Source organism: Epinephelus moara, chromosome 18, assembly GCF_006386435.1.
Source record: "Epinephelus moara isolate mb chromosome 18, YSFRI_EMoa_1.0, whole genome shotgun sequence".
Taxonomy (NCBI): domain Eukaryota; kingdom Metazoa; phylum Chordata; class Actinopteri; order Perciformes; family Serranidae; genus Epinephelus; species Epinephelus moara.
Window position 1 is genome coordinate 25,889,392 of NC_065523.1, and position 25,749 is coordinate 25,915,140.

General features: G+C 38.5%; 4 protein-coding genes across 5 annotated transcripts; 2 read left to right on the forward strand and 2 right to left on the reverse strand.

Annotated features, from left to right (window-relative positions):
* Positions 1-2,349: 2,349 nt before the first annotated feature.
* Positions 2,350-7,443, forward strand: narfl (nuclear prelamin A recognition factor-like). Its single transcript, XM_050068449.1, has 11 exons — positions 2,350-2,487; positions 4,279-4,374; positions 4,469-4,612; positions 4,708-4,837; positions 4,951-5,085; positions 5,257-5,375; positions 5,461-5,590; positions 5,675-5,747; positions 5,834-5,971; positions 6,384-6,541; positions 6,775-7,443. Exons 1-11 carry the CDS (start codon positions 2,422-2,424, stop codon positions 7,014-7,016), a joined length of 1,431 nt encoding a protein of 476 aa, XP_049924406.1. The 5' UTR covers positions 2,350-2,421; the 3' UTR covers positions 7,017-7,443.
* A 60-nt stretch (positions 7,444-7,503) lies between these two features.
* Positions 7,504-14,425, reverse strand: LOC126404981 (hydroxyacylglutathione hydrolase-like protein). Its single transcript, XM_050068453.1, has 9 exons — positions 13,608-14,425; positions 13,216-13,357; positions 11,827-11,891; positions 11,596-11,713; positions 11,365-11,473; positions 11,000-11,103; positions 10,627-10,728; positions 9,699-9,778; positions 7,504-8,463 (listed from the first exon to the last, which is right to left on the reverse strand). Exons 2-9 carry the CDS (start codon positions 13,318-13,320, stop codon positions 8,313-8,315), a joined length of 834 nt encoding a protein of 277 aa, XP_049924410.1. The 5' UTR covers positions 13,321-13,357; positions 13,608-14,425; the 3' UTR covers positions 7,504-8,312.
* Positions 14,426-15,265: 840 nt separating this feature from the next.
* Positions 15,266-22,786, reverse strand: LOC126404980 (hydroxyacylglutathione hydrolase, mitochondrial-like). 2 transcript variants are annotated; one of them, XM_050068451.1, is made up of 9 exons: positions 22,583-22,786; positions 19,887-20,074; positions 18,287-18,351; positions 18,009-18,126; positions 17,821-17,929; positions 17,347-17,450; positions 16,156-16,257; positions 15,960-16,039; positions 15,266-15,844 (listed from the first exon to the last, which is right to left on the reverse strand). In XM_050068451.1, exons 1-9 carry the CDS (start codon positions 22,650-22,652, stop codon positions 15,745-15,747), a joined length of 936 nt encoding a protein of 311 aa, XP_049924408.1. In that variant the 5' UTR covers positions 22,653-22,786; the 3' UTR covers positions 15,266-15,744. The 2 variants fall into 2 exon arrangements, with proteins under 2 accessions (XP_049924408.1, XP_049924409.1); XM_050068452.1 differs by lacking the exon at positions 22,583-22,786 and adding an exon at positions 21,920-22,350.
* On the forward strand, positions 22,669-23,073 carry fahd1 (fumarylacetoacetate hydrolase domain containing 1). Its single transcript, XM_050070333.1, has one exon. It carries the CDS (start codon positions 22,669-22,671, stop codon positions 23,071-23,073), a length of 405 nt encoding a protein of 134 aa, XP_049926290.1.
* The last annotated feature ends 2,676 nt before the right edge of the window (positions 23,074-25,749 follow it).

Below are 25,749 nucleotides of genomic sequence, written 5' to 3' on the forward strand. Positions count from 1 at the left end.
TTTTCACCAACAGAGAGGAGAAAACAAGCTTTGATCTAAATTTAGCCTCAAATCACGTGTGAAATATATCTCAAAATGTTAGGACAATACTCCTAAAATGCATATAGGTATAAAATGGCTTCCATTAATCCCTTTACATATTTACATATGTGAGTATGTGATTATTAAGACTATATTCACTATTTTGACAGTGTTAATTGCATGAATATTTTTGCACTGGCAACCAAAATGTCCTTCAACATTATCTGCATGTGCAGCTGTCTGCAGCAGCTGCAATAATGTAAGATACAGTGGTGTACAAAGTGCTCAGATGTTCTGCTTAAATGCAAATAGCAGTACCACAGTGTGGAAATATTGCACTTAAAATGTATTTAAGTAAGAGTGTATAAGTATTAGCATCAAAATGTACTTAAGTTACCAAAAGGGAAAGTACTCATTCTGCAGAATGGCCCATTTGGATTTGAATTATTGGTGTATTATGTGAACATCACTTTAATGTTGCAGGTGGAAAGGTGATGCTCATTTTAAATACTTTATATCATACTGCGTAGTTTAACCGGTAGGCTAATAATACACTATAATCTATTAGCTGATTTATATTTAGTGCTACTAATAATCTGACAATGCAAAGTGAGGAGTAACTTTGAAATAAATGTAGTAAGGTAAAAAAGTACAATATCTCCCTCTAGGATGTAGTGAGTATAAAGTAAAAGAAAATGTAGATATTCAAGTAAAGTACAAGTAGCTCAAAATTATACCGAAGTGCAGTACTTGATTAAATGTACTTAGTTACATTCCTTCACTGGTAAGATGAATGACAAAGCTATGATAAGATGCTTTTACTAAACATTGGAAACATATTCGAAGCAAAATTACTAGTGAACTGAGCTGAGTCGGTCAAGCATGGAAAAGATTTGGTACCCCATATTATCAAAGGCCCTGAAAGCCATTGTTTATGTTGTTGACTTCCTTTCTAATTTGAATCAGAATATGCAGGTAAATGATAAAATTATACCATGACCAGAAATAAACAATCACCCCCTCTCCCTCCTGAAAACATTCAAACTCTTACACAATCTGACTATAAATGCAGAGAACCTTAAAGGCATCACAGCTTCTTTAGGTCTGACAAAAAGCAGTTTTAGGATCCAACGATCGTCTCTACTTTCTCCAGGAACCCAATGATATTGATCCAACAAATTATAATTTCTGTAAATCAAAAGTTATCATTACTGTATTAATTTTTACACAATACATTTGGTATTTAATATTGACAAAAAGGCCTTCAAAGCTGATAAGGTGGCAGCAATAAAAAGGACAAATGTGACAGCATATAGCTTGGAGGGGGATTAGTGAACTTTTCTCCTTTAAAGGGTAGGTCCCAAGTGTATAAAGTTGCCATGAGGACCTGGGATTTACCGACACACAGAGGTAGCAACTGAAGGCCAGACCAGGCAGGAACCTTGCATGTATATAATAGTTCACAAATCAATTTATTGTTGTCACTGTAAATTGTCTTGCAGGGGACTTGCACCGAGAAACAAGAATCTGCACTGTACAAACTACACAAAGAAAAATATTAATATTCATATTCATGCTCATATATAATTAATATGGAATAACTGAAAACAATGACTAAAATACGTAAAGGTAGAGTTTACAGGAAGAAGCTTTCATATAAAATGTAAAATTAGCTCTAGTTTGAAAAGAGCAAGGATTTGGTGAGGGCTTGTAGCTGTGGATATGTTTTGTTTTTATTCAATTTCATTTAATTTTGTTTTTTATTCTATTTTATTTTATTTTATTTATTTTTGTATAGACATAAAGTTAAACTTATAATTACTGTTTATTTCTGACCTGTCTTGACCTCTCTTTCTCCCCAATGCCTGACAGCTTTATTTTATTTTTTTAATTACTTTATTTTATCATCAGCATTTTAAAATTATATGCATATATATTCCTCCTCTTATAATTTACAACACGTCTGAAACATATAGGATAGCGATAACTATGATAAATATATCCACAGTGTAAGAGCTGACTGAGAATATGTGCAGAGTAAAGGAAAATGTAGAACATGTGTTGCTTCAATGTATGAAGTATACAATAAAAAGGAAAAGATTTGAAGAAAAAATGAAAGAGGCAGGTAGGGAGTGGGGCCTAAATGGAATTCTGGGAACAGAAGGAGAGGGAGAAGAGATAAGGAAGGGGAGGAGGGCGCTGCTTGTGTTCCTAAGGGACACAAGCATGCACACTCTTGTACAGTAGGTGGCGGTATGCACCTAAAAGTTGTTTGCGACCCGCCATTAAAAAAAGAGAAGAAGAAGAAGCAGCAGCTGACTGAGAAACACACCAACATGTGGTTGACAGTGAGCTATTCACGACTCAAGTGTAAACAACAAACACTTTACGGCAGTAGATATGGCGTCTCAGTTCAGCGGTGTGCTGCAGCTGACAGATCTCGATGATTTTATCACCCCGTCTCAGGTAATTGAAGTTATATCAAATGTCATAACACCAGGTTTGTTGTAAAAGGACATAGTTAACGCTAATGAGTCGCTGACAATGTAAAAGCAGCCGTTAGATAAAACGTACGGAAACAGCTAGCATGCTAACTAACTGTTACCTGTCCTCGTCTGTGCTGCTGTGTGTGAGAACAACTCAAAAATAACCGGTAACATTAACCCTGCTTAACAAAAGCTTATGAAAACACAATATCAACTAATTGGTTTAATAGCTGCTCATGGTAAAACCAGCTAACATTAAAAATATTAAATGCGTGTTTAGCAGTTAGCTTGATGCTAATGTTATCAATGATGTAACGGTGACATAGCAGTGTTGGGTAATAACTTGGTTTAAGTGCATATAGATATGTTATAGTTTCTCTCAATAGACAAAACGTTACTGTTGCTTGAATTATTACCCGAAATGTTCAACTGTATGTCCTTGATATATTTTCAGTTCATATATTTAGATGTATCACCTATGCAGAATGTTATGGCACTGATGATAAGCGTTATAAACTATAATTTCTTAACTGTCGTGAGGCATTTAATATTTTCCTGTGGTGTTTGTGAAGGGAAAACAAGTTAAATGACTGATGGATCTGTCTAGACACGTTAGTCTATCTAAATCTCAATTTAAAACTCTTTTCATTTTTTTAAATAGTTAATTTTTTAGGCCCATTTTCATACAACTCACTTGCTTTTTAGTTTACAATTACAAAAGAGGAAAGAAAAGGAGAAAAATAATAACTAAACAGATGAGATAGGGGATAACTGATAGTAGAAGATAATAACTGATACGTTTTAATATGCAAAGACAGTATAGTTACAGTGTCCCAGTGACTAAGAGTAGCTGGAGGTTTTCCCAAAATAATATGCTCTGCTTTTAAATACAGTTTTTTTAATATCTCTTCCATTATTGTAAACACTTTTAACCAATATGTGTTTAATACTTTACATGAGTAGAAATTGTGTAAGCAGTTAGCATGATCTTCTCCACAGTTCCTCCAGCATTGAGAGCTTGAGCTCCTCTATTTTGAGATAATTTCTGGAGTCGAGAAGTATCTCATATTTATTTTCCAAGCGAATTTTTTCCAAAAATAATCAAAACTCATTTCAAAACTCATTGTGTGCAGGAAAGGTTTTTCTATTTCAATATGTGGAGTGAAGTTATGGAAGAGTTTGAATGTGGAGTTCAAGCAATGTCCAAGCTTACATTAATTTAAGGTGTAAAGACATGATATTCAGGAGGTAAAGGGTTGAAGAAGGGGTTTGACATTTACCAGGTGTTCACAGGGATGACTGTCTATTTTCTCTACTTATATATACTTATATATTTATTGTATTTTTCTGTAATTAATGTATTAATATGTGAATTTTTTTGTGTGACAAAGTTAAAAGGTAATAACAATGGTATATTTAGAAAAGTCTTACGTATAGGTCTGTTTCATTTCACTCAATGACTTATGGAGGAGTGGGATTTTAATAAGTGTATACTTCCTCCCACTCCTTTTTGAAAGTGTAAATCAAAGTAACTACATTGACAATTGCTTTTCATTATGCTTTTTGTTATTTTTTTCCATGTTCGAAATAAACATTAAATATCAAATCCACAGTGTTGACCTCTAATAATGTTTGTTTTTTTGTTTTCCATTCAGTTTCTGTTATTGTTTATTCTGTTCCCTTTGTTTATCTTGTTCAAAAAGTTCATTAAAAACAAACTGAACACAAGTGTTTTGTAGTTTGGTTTACATGTGTGGTTTCTGTTTTGCAGGAATGTATCAAACCTGTGAAAGTAGAGAAGAAAGAAGGTAAATCTGTGGCCAAAATTCAAATAGAAGACGATGGCAGTTACGTTCAAGTCAACCAGGTAGGTATCAAGGCCTCATCAAAACCTGTGTGTGAAGTAAAATTTAAGTATTGCACCACTTTTTACCCTGAGCTTATTCGCTCTGTGTTTGCAGGATGGTGGGAGGCAGAAGCTGGAGAAAGCAAAGATCTCACTGAATGACTGTTTGGCCTGCAGTGGTTGTATCACCTCAGCTGAGAGCGTCCTCATCACGCAGCAGAGCCATGAGGAGCTCTTTAAAGTGCTGCGCAACAACAAGGTAGAGATGGGTTTATGTGTTTGCTTGTGTAGTGCGTTTGTGTGTGTGATAGTAATAGGTTTGGGTGTCACTGTATGTGTCATCTGCCTTCACAGGCCAGTCCAACAGAGCAGAAGGTGGTGGTGGTGTCGGTGTCACCGCAGTCCAGAGCGTCCATCGCAGCATACTTTGACCTCAGCAGTAGTGAGACAGGCAGGAGGCTTACTTCTTTCTTCAAAGGCCTTGGTGAGTGTTATGTTTATTTAAATCATTCAACTCAAAGCAAAACAGGAAATTAAATATGAGAGGTTGATTTCGGCAGATGCAGTCACTTATGAAGATTATTATCATTATTGCAGGCGTTCATCATGTGTTTGAAACAAGCTTTAGTCGGACCTTCAGCCTGCTGGAGAGCCAGAGAGAGTTTATGGAGCGTTTCCAGAGGAAGGAGCAGGACAACAAGTCACTTCCCATGCTGGCATCTGCATGTCCAGGTATTCCTCTACAAAACCTGTTTGTTTAATTTTGTGTGCTGCCATGCTGCAGGCCTGTGTTGCTTTGCCTACAACACATCCCCCCCCCTACATTTCTAATGATTTCAGTGTTTGCTCATAGACTTCTTCATCGCACCTGTCTTTATGTGTGTGTGTGTGTGTCTTGCTCAGGTTGGATTTGCTATGCAGAGAAGACCCACGGGGAATTTATTCTTCCATACATTAGCACTACTCGCTCCCCGCAGGCGATGATGGGCTCTCTGGTTAAAGGCTATTTTGCTGAACAACAGGTACAGGGACCCAGCATATCAGATATCAAAGAGTGTGCACCACTTTATGAGTTGCCTTTGAGCTGTGTTTTGTGTGTGTTGTTAGGGGCTTAGTCCACATCAGATCTACCATGTGGCCGTCATGCCCTGCTTTGACAAGAAGCTTGAGGCCTCGAGGTCAGACTTCTACCTGGAGAAAGCTGAGACTCGAGAAGTAGACTGTGTCATCACATCTGGTACAGTAGCTGCTCTCATTATGATGTATGTCCATGTGGATGTGGAGTGTCTCCTCCCTTATACTTTTCTCATGTCTGGTATAGGAGAGGTTCAGAAAATGCTGGAGGAGAAAAACGTGTCTCTTAATGATGTGGAAGCTGCGCCTCTCGATGCGATGTAAGTTCTTTGGCATTTTGTTTTTGTAAGCAAAAGCATGAACTGCCAGAAGAGTAGATGAACTTACACACTACTTATTACTCCAGGTTCAGCAGTGTGAGTGGGGGCGAGTACCTCAGCCATGCCGGCAGCGGGTCAGGGGGTTACCTCCATCATGTCTTCACCCATGCTGCCAAGCACTTGTTTGGGGAAGAGGTGAAGCAGCTCACGTACAAGACCCTCAGGTGAGTCTGTCTCAACAGCTTTAAGAAGCGTCACTGCTTTGTGTAATTTGTGGAGGCGCATTACGCCTGGAACAGTCAAGCTTGGATTCAGTATGAAAAGTGATCCCAGTGATCCTAAAATAGCTTTCCTTGAAGATGATGCTTAATTATACCGTCACTCAACCAGACCCTGTCTACAGCAGGACATTGTGTAACTCCCGTGTCAGTACTCCTTCCTGCCTCTCCAAACTAGGGGCATGCCAAACAATATTTACTATATGTAACACACAGACTATGGATAAATAGATACAACCACACTTCAAAAGATCCAAACTATCCCTTTAGTATTGTGTTAGAGGCTTTACATGTGCAGGCCGAAGTATACCAGCTTATTGTCAAACCCTGTTTTCTCACCTCAACCTCTCTGCCACAGGAATAAAGACTTCCAGGAAGTGACTCTAGAGAAAGATGGGAAGGTCATGTTGTGCTTTGCTTCCACGTACGGCTTCCGCAACATCCAGAATTTGGTGCAGAAACTCAAGAGGGGAAAGTCGCCATACCACTTTGTAGAAGTTATGGCCTGTCCATCAGGTAAAGTGAAATATGCAGATGTAAACATGGAACAAGTTCTGTCCCAGTTCGCGCACCTAATTTTGAATTGTTCAGAGCATTTCAACCAATAATAATAGATACCAGATGGATAACTGACATGCACAAGTTGCACAGTCGTCTCAGCACCACTGCTGTACTTATTTGATATTAGGAGAAGTTTGCAGGCAAATTAAAGTGATAAACCCAGCATGTTTCCTCTTCTTATCATCCAGGCTGTCTAAACGGTGGCGGACAGCTGAAGCCCAAACCTGGTCAGAACCCAAAGGAGCTTCTCCAGAAGGTAGAGGAGCTCTACAAGGCAGAGCGCCCCCTATCGCCAGAAGAGGACGCCCGTGTGGCCGAGCTGTACCAGTCCTGGCTCCACAGTGTGGGGGAGGAGAGAGCCAAAGAGCTGCTGCACACAAACTACCACACTGTGGAGAAGATGACGAACGGACTCGCCATGAAGTGGTGACGAAAGCTTCTGCTGCAGTCCATGATTAGCTGAGAATTTTTTAACAAGCACTGATTACAGAACCGTCCAAATACATGTGACTAGTTCTTTCTATCACCAGAGAGGAGGGTTAGAGGCAAAGTTGAATATAAGCTGGTTTGATTTATGCCAATAACTTCAATAACCACTTTATCTCCTCGTCTGTTGTGTGCCTGACAAAGTGGAGGAGATACAGTAGACACAAAATGATGCCAAATTATGGATGTGGTCTGATCATTTGCAGCTAGCCTGCTGATTGTCCATTCAAATGTGAATAATTCATTTGTGTGGGACCTGTTACACTTTGAAAACCTGAGCTGAAAGAACACAAAGCAAATATAATCATTCCTTGTTTATTTAACCTCATGGTTATATATATATTGAAAAATAAAGACTTCATTTAATTGTAGCCATTTCCTTTGTAAGTTCTTTTTAAAAGATGTCCAACAGAATATCAATTCAGACTCATATCTTTTATTGAATAATGTTGACTGATGTACAATTATAGGTTCTCGCAAAGTGAAGTTTTACTCACTTTGGGACGAAAAGCAGCAATTTACATTCATAGTGTTGTACACTGCATGTTTCTTTTACCATTGTACAATTTATGAGTGCAAAATATCAGACTCCAGTTTCAAAATGCTCTGTGTAAGGTGAAGCCTAAATTATACACACATATACTTATATTGTATTTTACAGTAAATCAATTGTGTCAAGTCAAACTGCTTAAGTAAGGAAGAGAGAAATCGTACAGAATATATACAGTATGTCCAAAGTGAAGGTAGTTAATAAAATGTAGTGGCAGTCACAAGGTTACCAGACAGAAAACTACCCAGAGACATCAATAAAGAGATCAAAAGCGGATAAAGGAAATATTCCAATACAAATAAGTTATAAAGAAAGGTTATTTTTATCCCCACACCATTAATTAAAACAATAAATACACAAAAAAAAACACATTAAAATCAATGGAAATTGATAGGAGCTGACGTTACCTGCTGCAGTTTGTGTGTGCATAACAGACTGGGAGACCAGCCCCTTAATTCATTAATATAGCTTGTAGGAGTATTAAACGAAAGCAGCTTTACTCTGGCCTTTTTGTGCAGACATTGTTTTTAATTACTAAAACAAAACACACAGGGCCGACCAGGCTCCCAGCAGTATAAATTCAGTGTTAACTAACGCAACAAACAGCACACTCTACAGTGTTGTGTCTTGCTGCATTCAGGCGTTCAATCTACTCGTCCTTGATAGCCGAGTATGTCGCATGTTCGGATCTCACGGCCTGAGAAGCCCCCACTCCAGAGCCAACATGGCGTGAGGAGGAAGTCTCTCCTTGGGCTTCTTAAATTTATCCTTCTCCTTCCGCAGGACCCTCAGCACCTCTATGGGGTCCGTCTTCCCAGTGAACTTTTGTACTCCTTCCTCCCTAAAGTAAAGGACGAGGATTAGAAAGAAGTATTAACAACTGAGATAAAGTATTAAATACAAAATTATGGCAGGAAAAGTCATGATTTTTGAAACCACTGATTAACCCACTTGCTCAAGGACTGCATACTACATGTGCCAAACCTCAACAGCGGTGGCTAGTCTTGAGCCTCCCCAGCGAGGCTAGCAATGGATTCCACATCCATAAAAGTGAAGTCTCAGAGGAAAATACTGAATTTAATAGTGCATGGACAGGTTTGTTTGCTATCAACGCCAGTGCTGCAAAGTTCAAGTCCCAGATAATCATAGATAGCCCACTGCAGAGGAGCCATCTTGTGGTAAAACATATTTTTGAATGCTCATTTAGATCAATTTTTAATGTCGATAGGCTAATTTGGACTTTATATGCTGTGTTACCATAGGGCTAAAATACGTTTTGCAGCTCAAGGCAGATTTACATACAATTTTGACATTTTAAGATCACACGAATAAACACTTTAATCGATAGTCAAAGTCATGATTTATAAAAAATTAGGAAAAACACTCATTTTACACTGCATATGTATATAAATGTTTGATTTTCAACTTGTTATGAGTTCGTAGATACCAAATATGTTACTGTGCTCCTTGCTGTTTCTGAGCCATTTTCTTATCATACTGTTCTAGTTTCAGGGCACATGGGAGTAACGTTTTTTCCAAAGATAAAGAATATATAGAAACTGTAGTCCCATCCCATGTGCCCAAATACTAGATATAGTATGATAAGAAAAACTCACTTTTCAGCCACATGGTTTGACTGATATGGAAAATTTCTTCAAACTGGTGCCTAGTCAAACCCAGAAAACACTCCCACGAAACGAAATTCAAAATGTCAGCTGCAGGCACAAATGGGTTCATCTGGAAACAAGCCCACCAAATGAGCCTGTTTTACAAAACTGTCAAGTAGACTGCAGCACTGGTACACAGAGTGTTTCATCATTAAAAGAGTGACCAAGAGTAAACATATATCATCTACTGAAAACACTACAAGAAGCCCAAATACAGGCGTACAGACAAATTACATCTGAATGGAACGATAACATAATTTGAATGGATAACAAAACGACACAAAAGAAGACAATCTGAATCCAGAGTTGATTGACAAACTCTACAGATGGCTAAACACATTTTTTTTTCACCTAGCCCATCCTTTAAAATCACAAACAGTATATTCTGTATATAAACACCATAACTCACGAGAGGCGAAGAAAAGGGTTGTACTCAAACTCCTCCATTAGAGTGGATGGCACTGTGGGTTTGTCATCATCGTCTCTGGCCTGCAGACACAAACAATGTCAGACAATAAAGGAAAAAAAAAAGATTTTCCATCTATATTTAAAGACTAAAACTGGCAATATTCTATATTTTTGTTTTTGTCATCAAATCACATGAAAAGACCAAAACCAACCATGATTGCTGAATGCATTTATCCAACTAACTGTGTGGCCGTGCCCAAAATAGCTTATTACACTGCTCCATAGTCCTCCACTGTTGTCTCACAAACTATTGTAAACACTTCAATGAGCCAACGTCATTACCTTCAACATGAGCACTGTAGGTTATTTTTAATTCAGTCCTACAAACATGTCCTGCTGCCAGAAATAAACACTCACTGAAGCGTCAAATATGTATTAATCCACAGCTGAAAATAGTCCCTAGCAAATGTATTGTTTACTCAGTGCCCAGACATTATTTAATATACTTTATACTTTAAAAAAAAACAGTAATTATTATGTCTTTATAAGGAACAAATGGGCCTGGAGCTGAAATGGGTAAGTACAGTATTATGACACAGACTAATGCACTGTTTAGGTTTTGATCATAGACTGTAAATATAATGGACATAGCCAAAGTGACATTAGCCATTGGTTTGTGGATGTACCCTCGTACAGTTATCATGAACGAGGAAATTAGCTAGAGACAAAAACTTATCTGCCAGGCTGGACATTTTAACATGGGGGTCTATGGGGTTTGACTCACTTCTGGAGCCAGCCTCAAGTGGCCGTTCAGGGAACAGCAGCTTTTGAAACTTCTTGAGTTGGCTTTATTTTTCAGCCTCGGAGGGTGTCAGTTGGTTTTGGCCTTTTGTTGACAATAACAAGCACATTTTAGTGGTATTGCTCACCCGGGCCCAGCTCAGCATCTCTTTAACCTTTTCATTCTCTGGCTCCACCAGCAGGGCAAACTTCAGGTTCTTAATGGTGTATTCGTGTCCACAGAACACCTTCTACAGATGAACAAAGCATGATTTAATGTCAGGATTTCTGGTTAACTCACACACACAGCAGTGCAGTTTGGGCTTTGTGCCATTTTTGAGATGTCTTGTGCTATGAAGGCAGAAAAAAGAGCCAGGCTGTACTCAATCCCCTCATTGTACGTGTGTTTATTCATCACTGTGACTCAGTCTTACACCAGCTCTTATCTGACGTCATGTTAGCTGTCGTTAACCCCATGAAGGCTGAAGACAGCCACGCCAAATATCTTTTATTTCCACTAACCGTGTCTTGAGGTAGGGAGCCGAGCACCTGGGTGAGATTGTGGTGCATCTGTTCTGCCGTACCCTCAAGAAACCGCCCGCATCCACCGATAAACAACGTGTCTCCTAACGACCAAAAGAAAGGACAAGTGGAGGCAGAGGGCAGAGGTCAGTCCCTGTCATCCCACACGGCGAGAACAAAAGGACAATGTGCTGCTCAACAAGGATTCATATCTCTAGCCACTCAAGATGAAGTTATTTCGCAGCAATTGATGCCACATGAAGTGGCCGTGCCTTCATACAGTGAGTGTACTGTAAGCAGTGTGCATAGATGTACGTCTCAGATTTCAACTGGTTCACCAGCTCTGTATGTTTACAGACAAAGACCTGTGAACACAGCAGGGGCGTCAGTGCACTCATCCTCCCAAACAAAGTAGCACATGTGACCAGAGGTATGGCAGGGAGTAAATAGGCACCTCACATTGATGGAGTTAAACTGCAAATGGAGAAAACACAGTATCAAAAGACAACATGGCAGAGACACAAGAAAACTGGGCTTTTTTTTCATAATTAACATGTTGAAATCATAACTGAGATGTTTCCGTTGCATGTGGGCACCTTGAGTTCCTGGGCGTCTGTGACTTTATCCGTCAGACCCCCGATACGATCGTCTCCCCCGTACACCCTCAGCCCAGGAACATCCTTTAGCAGAGCCTCATTTCCCCGAGCATGGTCCCTGATCAGTGAAAGCAGGTTGGTTAATTATTAACTTTACAGCGATGTGTTCAGGTGCTCTGGTGTTACTGATTTACTTTAAGTCATGGCTACCTCCTCTAGTGCCAGACTTACCAGTGATGGTGTGTGGTGAGGATGGCCGTCAGAGACAAGCCCTCTCTCTTCACTATTTCTAGCAGCTGTTAAAGAGAAAAACACGTCTACCTGTCAATCAACAGGAAAATATAGTAATCAACCATTATTTTGATACACGATTAATCATTAAAGTGCCAAACATTCATTGGTTTTAGCTTCGACATTGTGAGGATTTGTAGGTTGGACAAAACAGGCAACTTGATGACATCACTTTCAGCTTTGTGGAGAATAATTAAAGTAATCTAACATGTATTTCATTATTAGTACATATAATTATTTGTTATTTTTTCCACTTTTTTGTCTCAATATTATGCTTACAGTATGTGTTTCATATATATGTATGTATTTTTTCTATCTCACCAATCCTTTCTGACTAATGTAGGGGAGAGCAGGGTTGGTTGTCACATTCATTAGCTGTGCATTCCAATACTCACACTACCATACTATATAGTATGCCAGAAATAGATTTAGTATGTCCCAATAATAATAAATTATAAAATCAAATTAGATATTAAAGGAGTTGCAGTAGTGTGAAGCGTAAATACAAAGAGTCTCAGACCTGTATCAGGAAGTCAGAGCTAGTTAAAGGCTAAAGTGAACAGATACGTTTTTAGCTTTCTTTTAAAAAATATTTAGCAAGCTAGCCTCCCTGATATCTATAGGTAGTGTGTTCCTTAGCTTTGGGGCCTCATTGACAAAGGCTGCATCCGTGATCTTCTTGTGGTTGTTGCTGGGAACCTCCAATAAACCAGCAGCAGATGATCTCTGTGTTCTTGGAGGCAAATAGTTAACAAGGGAGTTAGCAATGTGGCTCTGTCCCAGCCCATGTAGGGCTTTGTAGACAAGGAGGAGCTTTAAATCAATTCTAAATGTAACAGGAAGTCAGTGCAGAGCAGCTCAGACTGGCCTGATGTGCCCTCTCCTCTTGGTTCTGGTTAATAGCCGAGCTGCAGAGTTTTGAATGAGCTGGTCGCTAAGTGGTGTTTTTGGGAAGCCAGTAAAAAGTGCATTACAGTAGTTGAGTGGGCTTGAAATAAAGGCATGAATCAATTTCTCTGCGTAAAATGTATTTGACAGTCCACATCTTCTGAACAGAGTAAGCTTAGGGAGAGTGATGTCACTCCATTCCTGCCTGGCACTTTGAGCTTCCATTACACACTGAAAGTGAGTGGGGTCAAATGAAACTAAAACTTGGGATGACCAACCCTGTTCTCCCCTATTATGTTTTATCATTTTGCTATTTTGCTAATCCTTATGACATATGCACCTTCTGGCACCCTGAGGACATCTGTTGGACAAGACAAAAAAGTAAAAATAATAATAATGTGCATCATATGGACACAGGACAGGAGTATGTGTGTGTCTCACCCGGTGTGGTACAGCAGGGTCCACAGCTATGGCCTGTTTACTCTGCTCCTCAATCACCAGGTACATGTAGTTGTCCTCCAGGATGGAGATCACCTTTACCTTCATGGCACCCTCTGACGCATGCGCAGCACAGTGCGCGACACTTAAGGAAGAGTTTGATTAGTCAACGTTACTTATGTCATCCTGCTATCATCTGCACCAGGTGTTAATGCATCTCTGATATGATTAAGCATTAAGTTAGCGAATAAAAAAAGCTAATAAAAGCATGCTACTGTGACACGACTGTCCGCAGCACCAGCGGTAAAACTGCCTCTGGTTCGGCTGATGTGTCTTGACACTGAGCATTCAGGCCGAATTAAACAATGTATGCACATTAATAAAAATACAGTTACCTGAGTGTGACTGATTCCGATGAGGCTGTTTTATTGTCCGACTGTGATGCTGGGAAAATGATTATTTACATCGCTGCATTCAGACTGAGAAGTTATCGCGACATCATCGAGCCAACATGTCAAAGCGAAGACATTTTAATCGAGCCGGAAACATTCAACGATGTCTTTCAATCTCTGGTATATTATTATAAATTATATATTACAAATATATTGTTGTAAATTCGTCAGTTAATGAACTTAATTCATATATTATTATTATAGTATGCGTGTTTTTTTTTAAATTAATTTTGTTCTAGATGAATGTGAATTATCTATCTATCCAAGTCTGGATAAGTGGATGGATGTGTACTGTTTGCATATAATTAGACTTGGTTGAAAATAAATCTTATTTAAATAATATTTGATTTCAAAATGATATAAATTCAGATATGCATGTCAAATACTGTCATGGAAATTAATGTTCTAATCACTTATTACCAGTAGTAATTTACTCAAGTACTACTGTTCAGTTTAATTTCCAGGTGCTTTACTTGAATATATAAGTTTTCTGCTGTAGTTCTACTTCACTACATATTAGGGGGGAAAAAACCTTTTTTTCTCATCTTGCTTCACCATATTTTTGACACCTATAAAAGGTTACATCCCCCTGAGACCTACATTTTTGTTTGGTATGCATTTCTCAATTTCTCCTAGCTATTTGGGATCAGTAGGACCTGAGAAGTATAGAAAAAACTAGATATCCTCAAACAAGGCAATAATAAAGTCCCACTGTCCTCAAACGGGACAATTATAAAGTCCCAATGTCCTAAAACGAGATGACAAAGTCCCAGTGTCCTCAAACCAAACAACAATAAAGTCCTAATGTCCTCCAACGAGCTGGTGATAAATTCCCAGTGTCCTCAATCGAGTGCTATCAAATTAACAGTGTCTTAACTTGTTAGTTGCTAAAATGGGTAAAATTTGTTGGCCTATCAAACGATAAACGTTATTAATCATAAATAAACAAGTTTCAACCATAAAATGTGATCAGCTTTTGTACATTGTCCACTTTTGTGTTGGGATCAACTGCAGACTGACTTGGCAGAATTAGCGGCCATCTTGTTTTTACATGGATTAGTGTATTGTGCTCTTACTACCACTAGATGGCACAAAATAGTGTCCACAAACAAGGACAACAGGCTCTAAGTTAAGTAGCTACAATTTTTTATCCAAAGCATAAATAATCATATAAAATGCAATGCATTTATATAGATTTAACTACCCATCAGTACCCTTCTACACAGCCATGATGTATAGTCAGGACTACATGGTAATGCACTGTTGATAATCTGATAATATAATATGATTGATCAATGGGATCATTCTGCACAAATTTTGACTGCAAGACTTTTATTTCTACGGACTTAAAATAAATGTTTTATTGCCTATTTCCAAAGAACATCATGCAAGTATTCTTTGTAAGATTGTACTTCACATGCAAAAGAGCATTTAGGGCATCTAACATTTAATGCTGACACACTGATGAGTAGGCAAAGCTTGGCTCACAGAATGCTTTTAAATAAAGGAAGAAATTAAAAGCGCTTGCGCCAGATTTGACATAATTAACAATGAAACTAAAAGCCTCCGAGCAAATATGTAAAGAAATGCCATGAGGAACATTTAAGTTGATATGAATCTTTACAGACAAAGAAAATATTTTATCAATTTACAGAAATTTTACACATATTCTAACATTTGTTCCTTAGACGGCTCCCTGTCATGTTAATTTTTTTTAATTACCACTTAATGAGTAGTAGTTTGTACACTGATATATTACAACAGGACACTAAATAGACTCTAAAACTCAGATTTACAGATGAACAAACTCATTTCTCATTTAGAGCATTCAATGAATGGCCATATATTCCTTAAAACGATCACACCAGCATCATCCAAACAAACAGAACAAACCTAAAACAAGTTTATAGCCATGATACGGCTGAATGTAATGATAAAAAGTGATTGTGTGAGTTATTAAAGTAGATCTATTTATAGTGGCTTGAAGATGAAATGTAGATTATGTCCTGTAATACACTATTGACAGCTTGCAGTGTTGTGAGCAGTTGTTAACAAACAGTCAGCATGAGTGCACTGGTCATCACTCCTTAGGCACCCTGAAGGAATCCTTTTCTTTCCGGAGACTTCTCATGGTTTCAATCGGGTTTGTCTGCTTCACGTGGTCTTGCACGGACGTCTCTCTGAATTAAACATCAAAAAATAACAGTAGAGCTGAAATTAGCTGAAAACAACTTACACAGACACATTGTAAATAAACAAAACTTAATTAACAGGATGAAACCATGCTCTACATACTTTACTCTCATGAAAGGGTTATATGTGAATTCCTCTGCCAAAGTGGACGGAACGGTGGGTTCTCCCACGCTGCATTTCTCCTACAGAAATACAAACACACAAACACAAAGTGGTTTTTATTTTCAGTGTTTTGAAAGGTTAATGATCATCTGATTGAGACAATGATTGCCTGGATGTGACGCATCAAGTCAAATACCTTTGCCCATGCTAGCTTCTCCTTAATGACTTCATTGTCTGGTTCCACATGACGCGCAAATTTCAGGTTGCTGACGGTGTACTCGTGGCCGCAGTAAACACGCTTAAAACACAAATACACAGTGGTCAGTCAGTCAGTCATACAGTAATAACTTTTACACTGACACAGAGTCCAATTCAGTGACTTTTCAAGGACCCTCCAGGCCCAATCTGTACAAAGTCAAGGTCCCACCATGGCATAGTTTGAGACACAGATTGAGGTGAAATTTTTCAAAGTGACATTGTATGGGGTACTTATCCATAGACAGTATATTACATACAGTGGTTGTCAGTCGTATTTCTCCCAGTTTGAAGAAGCAGTCTGACGCAAAAGCTGAGCAACGTACTGCTGTGGAGGGGTCAGCGACAAAACCAATTTAGCCACCTAAAAGAATCATTATCATTTTAAGTGTACGCTATATTTACAATATTTTCACTGCTTTACCTTCATGTCAGACAGTGATCTCCAACTGGAAAATGAAGATGTTCAATTGCGCACAAACAAACAAACTGATAGAGGCAGCGGTAAGCCAGCAGCTCCCGTGTTTAGTGAGCTAAAATTACTGTTTTTATCAATGGAGTCTGGTGGCTTTCACGAGAGCATAGAACTGAAGCCATAAACAGCTTCCCCTTCGCAACAGGCTGTCTGACGGAAAGGTAAAGTGGTGAAAATATTCTAAATATAGCGTACACTTAAACTGATATTGATTTTCTTTTTTTGGTGGGACTTTTTTAGGTGCCTGAAACGCATTTTGTTGCTAACCCCCATCCACAGCAGTAGATTGCTTAGTTTCCATGTCGCACACTAGCCTGCTTCTCCATACTGGGGGCATGCTAACTGACATCTACTGTGGATAAGTACCCTTTACAACCCCACTTCAAAAAATCTGAACTATCCCTTTAATTACTGTTGAAACACTGACAATTTTTATATAGAGAAGTCGCAGCCTTTATAGAAGCTCACAGACAAAAATTTCCTGTTACAGTGACAGCAGACTATTAAAAAAGGACCTTTATTTCTATTCTTGCACAAAATATATAAATTCAACCACTTCCAATGACCCATGTTTTATTTCCACAAATGTACAAACTTTAAAGGATTTAAAAGAACTATGGGAACCCTGCACATTATAGATGGTACAGACATATTTACCGTTTCAGGAGGCAGGCGTCCCAGAGTTTCTATCAAGGCTTTGTACATCTGCTCAGCCGTACCCTCGAAGAATTTACCACAGCCAGCCACAAACAGTGTGTCCCCTGCATTGGATGAAGAAAGTTTCCTTGGGGCGTTAAAGGTCACACACGACAAGAGTGCATCAATGCTTATTGTTTAAGCTTGACATATTTAATCAGAATCAGAATATTGCCAAGTAGGTTTTCACACAAGGAATTTGCCTTGGTGTTCAGTGCACATAAAAAAACATTAAAAAAGAAAAGAAAAAAGTAAAGTCAAGAACCATAAATATAGAGTAGAAAAATCACAATTTAATACTATAAAAACATGTACAATATATGTGTTTCACAACAAGAGAGCTGTACAGATATGTGCAGGGAGGTTTTGTCAGAGACTTCATTGTCTCCTAGTATTTATTTGTGCAATTGATCTGATGTGATGTGATGTGATTACCTGTGAAGACAGCTGGCGGCTCGGTGCTGTTTTCTTTTGTCACGTAGTAGCAGATGTGCCCAGTTGTGTGACATGGCGTAAAGAGGCATTTGACATCGAGTGATCCAATCTGAGAGAGAATGACACTGGTGAGCAAACATCAGTTGTTTGATATTTGGATTGTAGAACAGACAGTTTGACAGTCTTACTTTAAAAGTGCTGGAATGAGAAACTTTCTTTGTAAGACCATCGACTCTGTCGTCTCCTCCATAGATTCTCAGTCCTGGAACGAGCTTCAGCATCTTCTTGTTTCCACTAGCATGATCCCTGGGGAGAAAAATGATCAGTGTAGTGTTATCTAGTTTTATGCAGGTATAATGGTCTCTCTGGTTAGCTTTAGAGTTCTCTGAATGCTCTCATGAATATAGTTAACAAATGGTAGCCAGTGTAACACTATAATGAAACATAAACGTAACATGTAGCTTACCAGTGGTGATGAGTGGTCAGAACTGTTGTCAGTTTTACGCCATGTTTTCTGACGGCTTCCGCAACCTGGTAAAAGAAAGTAGTGCGTAAGAGATTAATCATTAAAAGACAATCACTCACCAACAATTTTGATAATTGTGTATAAATGTATTAAGCAAAAGTGCAGAACATTTGCAGGTTCCAGCTCATCATATGTGAGATTTGCTTTTTTGTTTTGTTCTGCAACATCAAAAATTTCATACATGTGGGTTTTGGAGTGAAAATGTTACATTGCACTGAGGAAACCTCTGATGGGAATTTATCATTATTTTTTGACATCTTACCGACTTAAACCATTCATTGAAAAATAACAAACAATATACTTAAAATAATTATTGCTTGAAGCCCTAAATGGACGCACAAATAAAATAAAAGTGGTGGAAGAAGTTAGGATTCCCTCAATGTGCATTTTTCAGGAGGTTTTTACTGGGAGCTAAATTATCCACAGAGGTCTCTTCTTCTCCAAAACAAACGGACCCGGAGACTTGAACCAGTAAAAGCAAAGAATAAAGCAGTTTCGGTTACAGATCAGTGTTTCTCCAACACTGTTTGGCTCTTTCGCAGATGGGCCCAGCATCTACAAATGTGTGCGCACTTCTTCTCTGATAACTTAAGACCCAGATATTTAGGAGGCTGAATTATCTGCAGAGATCTCTCCCTCTCCAAAACAAGCGAACCAGGTGATTTGAACCAGTAAAAACATTGAACAAGCATCTTCACCTTAAAAATCTGTATATTTTTTATATTAAAAAAAAAGGTGAATGGCCCTGTGTAGAGCCAGTGTTTGGTTTGTCTCTTCTGTGCAACAGTAGAAACATGGTAGTGCAACATGGTGATCTCCGTGGACGAGGACCTGCTCCCTATGTAGGTATAAACAATCTCAGTCTATGGTAATAAAAACACAAAGATTCTTTTTTCAGGTGATTATATATTAAAGAAAACATACCTATTATATTATAGTCAATTTCTGGCAATATTTCCCCCTATATCCTACACACTGAACCTTAAGTATAAGAAGCAATTCAAAAAGCGTGTTATATTATGGATACTACATTCTTTAATTGTTATTTCTTGCTTGCTTGATGTGGAAGCTGGTCAAGGTGGAGCTCATTTCCACTACTATATCTAATAATGGTTTGATTAATTTGTAACAATACATTTAAGGATTGGGCAATATGACAACATATACTGTAAGACAATATTGATTTGTCAACCAAAGTACACTGACTGATCAGGCATTTAATTTGCTGTATTAATCAAAAACAGACATTTCTAACGGATCACTTATCTGCCGACAGTTTCTCGATGGATTTTCCAGGAACTATATTTGTTATGATAAAAAATAAAAATACATGTACCGTAATAGAGGATTTTATCTATAATGCCCACCCTTAATGCATCATATCCTATAAATTGATCAGATTTTGTATTTAAAACAATCTTTAACTAGTAACTAGTGTTCAATAAATGTTTATTTACCTCTGAAATTTAGCAGAGTATAAGTACGGGGTAGCATAGAATGGAAATGCTTCAATAACAGTCCTACAATATGTCGCACAGACCTTATTTGGCTCCACAGGGTCAACAATAGCTGCTTCTCTGGAGTCCACATCTATCAGGAGGTACATGTAGTTGTCACTGAGTGCAGGCACAAGTTCAATCCTCATGTTTGCTTGCTCCACCAGAGATGACTTCCTCTCTACGCTGTGAAGGAGGGCAGCTGCTTGGACGTGGATTTCCACCACAGGCACTGCATGAGAGGATGTGTGTCAATATTTGACAGACTGACATGACGACACTCTGTCGGCCTTAAACAATTAATTTTCTTCCCATATATGGATATGTATCATATGAAATACATGCCCCTATCGAAAGAGTGATACTGACATACATGTTCCCTGTAAGGCAATATATTATTATCACATACACACATCATTATCATACAAATATGAACAACCCATGGTGAAATGTGTATATGTACATTTCTATGCTGATTTTTTTTTTATATAGTATTACATGCTGCTACCATTTATGTTACCACTATAAATTTAAATTATATATGCAAGGTTTTGTAAACATTTATCACTCATTCTTGAGAATTAGGACAAAACTTTTTGATTTGTTTTTTTTTTTTTTATTCTTAAATTAGGCGGGGAAATGTATTTTAAAAAATCAAGGTGACTACTAAACCTTATAACCGCCCAGTGAGTTCATTTTTTTCTTAAATGGCATACATAATGATTGTCAGAGGTAAGATCTGAAAGGGTTGATGTCTTACAGCACTAACAAAAAGTTATGTATTTATTAATTTCACAGCAGTCATAGTGAGAAGCCATTTTATTTTTCAAAGTTACTAAGAGTTCTCTTAATGCTATTTAAAATACTCATTTTAAACCATAACTTTTATTTAGTTTTTTGATTTAGGAGGGCAACAGAGTTGACTTGTTATGGGTGAAGCACACCTGATAGTATTCCTATTTAATGAATTTATCAAAAAGTAGAAAGCCTACCAGTGCAATGCTACCTTTTAGGAAATCAGGACGTGAGACAGGAGTCCTTAGCTAACCCTTTTATGCCTGATTAAGTGATGCTTTTTGTAGAAATCCGACAGAGTTAACAAAAATCTGGGACACATCTTTAAAGGGCCAATGTTTTCATCAAAAATATATTTTAAAACAAAGATGACTATAACAGGTTTTAACACTTTTTAAAAAGAATTGTTTGAAGTTGTGAATGCTTGTCCAGGACTAAGCTGTTTCCCAGCTCAGGGCAAGTTTAAAGGTTAAAACAATGAAAGAAAAATATTTTATAAATAATATTTATTTCACAAAAATAAACCCTCTAAAATGTTTCATCTCAGAAACAGAATTATGTTTTAATAAGTTCAGATTTTTTGTGCGTGTTTTTTTCTTTTGTTTTTTGGCAGGACATAATTTGTCCCAATTCTCAAGAATGGGTATTGTATATTACACATTTATACGAGTACATACGTGTTATATTTATAAATAATTATATATGTGACATATATGGCAATACATGTATTATACATACATATTTGTATGGGCCAGACATATATGTCAAAAATATAAAATTTCTGCTGTTTCTAATAGTCTTCACAAATAGTTTGTACATCATGTATACATATATATCAAATATGGAAATTCAATAAATGGACATATATTACATTTCGTATGAACCCTTTCCCTAGAAATGTTTACTTTAAGAGGCCACAAACACCAGTAAACGTTGCCAGGACACGTATTCAGCCTGTAAGTCATCTAACGTTATGATATGACATCATAAAGTATACAGCTTAGCTTCAATGCTAACTTTAAAAATGCAACATACAGTATAACTATCTTTTCACCTAGCTAGCTGCCATAGCTTTGCTCTAACTCGACTGCCTTTGAGGCGGTTATGTAATAAGGTGTAGATGTTTACTCTGACAGGCCGGGGGCTGTGTTCACCTGACAGCTCCCCTCTCAAGACACGACAAAATAAAAACATCTCAGCCATCAGTAAGTAGTTAACATTCACCAAATCACACAGGCTAACATGCTAAGCTAGATGTTTGCAAAGGTTCGCGTCGACGTACCAAATCTGTAGGCTGCAGCAGCTCCAAGTAGAGTGCAGGCACTCCCCACGAGTGACTTGAATAACATAACAACAGCAGATATAGCCTTATCACAGTCGTGTAAAGCAGAAAAGTTTGGTACTGGTTTACTTCCGCGTTCGCCTCCTTTTCAACTTTAACCTCAACAGGCTGCACCAATCAAATCTGGGGGAGTGGATCGGGAATAATCAGTTAAAAACGCGAATAAAATGGCTATTGATATATTTTTGCCGACGATTCCACAAAGATACACTATGGTATATGCGAGGGGTATTTGTTTTGTATTTTAGCCCTAATATATTACACAAATACGTCGAAAAATCAGCTTTGACTTGAGTTTTCAGTTCACCGTATGTCCTTTCAGGCTTGCCGTAGGTTAATAATCTCCACTCAGGGACCAGTGTGTCGGTCAAAGTTTCGTTCAACTGGTGCCGACAGCCTCACGGCGGCTGACAGCTTCATATACTTCCACAATGACAGCTCGAAATATATCTCGATTTTGGGAATGGGGGAGAAAGATAATTTGTGTCGGCAGAAACTACGCGGACCACGCCAAAGAGCTGAAAAACGCGATTCCCACAGAGCCCGTCCTGTTCCTGAAGCCACCTTCTGCATATGTAATTGAAGGCTCCCCAATCCTGGTACCTCTGTACTCCAGCAACCTGCACCATGAAGTGGAGCTAGGAGTCGTCATCGGGAAAGGAGGCACCGCCATCTCTCAGTCCGCTGCTATGGAGCACGTTGCAGGCTATGCTCTGTGCTTGGATATGACAGCCCGGGACGTTCAGGATGAGTGTAAGTCCAAAGGTCTACCCTGGACTCTGGCTAAAGCTTTCAACACCTCCTGCCCGGTCAGTGAGTTCATCCCCAAAGAGCGCATCCCTGACCCGGGCAACGTGAAGCTGTGGCTGAAGGTGAATGACCAGCTGCGGCAGAACGGCTGCACCTCCCAGATGATCTTCTCCATCCCATATCTCATCAGCTACATCAGTGAGTTCATCACCCTGGAGGAGGGGGATCTCATCCTCACCGGGACCCCTAAAGGAGTCTCCGCCGTGCAGGAGCATGATGAGCTGCAGGCTGGGATCGAGGACGTTGTCACCATGAGCTTCAGAGTGGACAGACAGGACCAATAATGAAAATATACCAAATATAAATACTCAGACTTTTAATGAAGACACATGTGGACTCAAATTCTTTTATATAATTTCCAATATCTTTGTGGATCAGCAGATGGCGGTGCTGTGCCATCAAGACCATATTTCTACACTGGTGCTGCCTCTTACTACCTGAGAAAATGAACAAAACACAATTTGTTTACACTGATCGATCTCATGAGCACACGTGTGATCTGCTTTACTGTATCATCTACTTAAACCATCATCAGTGATCAGATCATCAGTGGTGGTACAAGTATTCAGAACTGTTACTCAAATAAAAGTTGCAATAATTGTTCTAAAGTATCTTTATTACAAATGAAGGTCCTGCATTCAAAATGTAAGCAGAAGGATCAGCAAAAGTAGTTATTATTGGACACAGAATGGCCTCTGTCAATGTTATATTATCATTTATAACATTATTAGATTAGTAGTGTTATTAATGCATTAAAATGCAGGTAGCGTTTTAATATTAAAGTTGACTATCTAGACAAGGTGGAGCTAATTTGAACTACTTTATGTGCTGCATGAGTTCAATATAATGGCAGAAGAAGTACTGTCTTCATTTTACTTGAGCAGAAGTTTAAATGAAAGGAGTATCCACACACTCAAATCTGTATTTTAGTTTTGCACAGCTGAGTGTGCCACCTCAGTCTGATACTGGGGAGCGGTGTCTGCTTCTCTATTTTCTAATGTCATTTGAGGAGAAGTGTAAAAGTAAGAGCAGCAAACTGCACTTAAAATATTTAAAGTAGAAGTACTCATTGTGCAGATTGACCCTTCTCAGAATAATATATATTACATAACAGTGTATGTTGCAGGTGGTAAATGTGGGGCTGATTTTAACTACTTTATAAACTGCTGGGTGGCTTAGTCTATAATAATATCTATTCATTCATTTTCAGTAATCGCTTATCCTGTTAGGGGTTGCAGGGGGGCTGGAGCCTATCCCAGCTGACACTGGGTGAGAGGCAGGGTACACCCTGGACAGGTCACCAGACTATCACAGGGCTGACACATAGAGACAGACAACCATTCACACTCACATTCACACCTATGGACAATTTAGAGTCACCAATTAACCTGCAAGTCTTTGGACTGTGGGAGGAAGCTGGAGTACCCAGAGAAAACCCACACTGACACAGGGAGAACATGCAAACTGCACACAGAAGAGACTCACCCACCTGCTGTGAGGTGACAATGCTAACCACTGCACCAGAGTCTATATCAGAATTTATTTGTTGATTATATTTTGTATAATAATCTAAATCTATTAAGTCACTAATAGCTATAGCTGCCAGATTAACAGAGTAAAGTATAAAGTACAATGTACACTGTCTGAAATGTAGTGGATGGAAATACTCAAAAGTAAAAGTACCCCCAGAATTTCACTTAAATGGACAGTTCACCCCCAAATCAAAAACAGACATTTTCCCTCTTACCTGTAGTGCTATGCATCAGTATAGATTGTTCTGGTGTGAGCTGAAAAGTGTTGGAGGTATCTGTCGCAGAGATTTCTGCCATCTCTAATGAACTCTCTTTACATGAAACTGCTCATGACAAGGTCTGTGGATTTGCTTGAGTAACTGGGTCATGATTTCTAGAAAGAGACATTGCTGCTGAGTTTTTCATACATAGTTTTTTTGGCGCTTTGAGCACCACAAGCTGAGTGCCATCTAATAAACTTTATAATAATAATGATAAACTTTATTTAAATAGCACCTTTCAAAACACAGTTACACAAGGAGAATAAAACATGTCATAAAATGTCATCAAGTAAAAGATAAAATAAGGAAGGCCAAAGCTAAAATCAAGATAATAAATGGGAAATAACATCAGTAAGATAGCAATAAAATAGACAGATCAGATCAGATAAAGTCAGGATATGCTCTCTGATAGAAGTACGATTTTAGGAGAGACTTAAACGAAGCCAGTGACTCAGACAGCCTTATATCCTCAAGTAGGTCATTGCAGAGCCTCGGGCCCCGACAGCAAAAGCTCTGTCCCCTTTGGTCTTCAGCCTGGACTCTGGGACAAGCAGAAGACCTCTGCCCGAGGATCTCAAACTACACAGAGGTTAATACGGGACTAACAGGTCTGAAATGTAATCTGGAGCCACCAAAACAATCTAGAATGATAAATAACACCACAGGTAAGAGGAAAAGTACCTATTTTTATTTGGGGGTGAACTGTCCCTTTAAGTACAGTACTTGAGTGAATGTATTTACTGGTTAAATACACAGAAAGCAGAGTAAGGTAGAGTAAAAATATGATTACAAAGATGATCCTAACAGAATAAAGGACCAACATCTACAGCGTTTTGAACTTTTCATCCCATATGCATTGCTGTATTTTTGACAGCCTGTCTTATGATAAGGATGTAGGATATTTCCTACAGTCACATTAAACAGCGCACTCTGCATTAATGTGGTGTTCCCTTCAGAAGCTTAAATGTGAAGTAGAGTTTATCCCTGATGAGTTCAAGTTGAGAAAATAACCATGTTAGTGAGAAAGTTTAGAGGACTGAGGGTTTGGCACTGGACACCTGTGGTTATTCGCAAATTTGGAGCACATTTTGCTGCTTGTTGGATTAGCTGAGATGTGCTTTCTTCACAAAATTTGATGGACCCCGTTTTGATGCATTTTTGTAGCTGC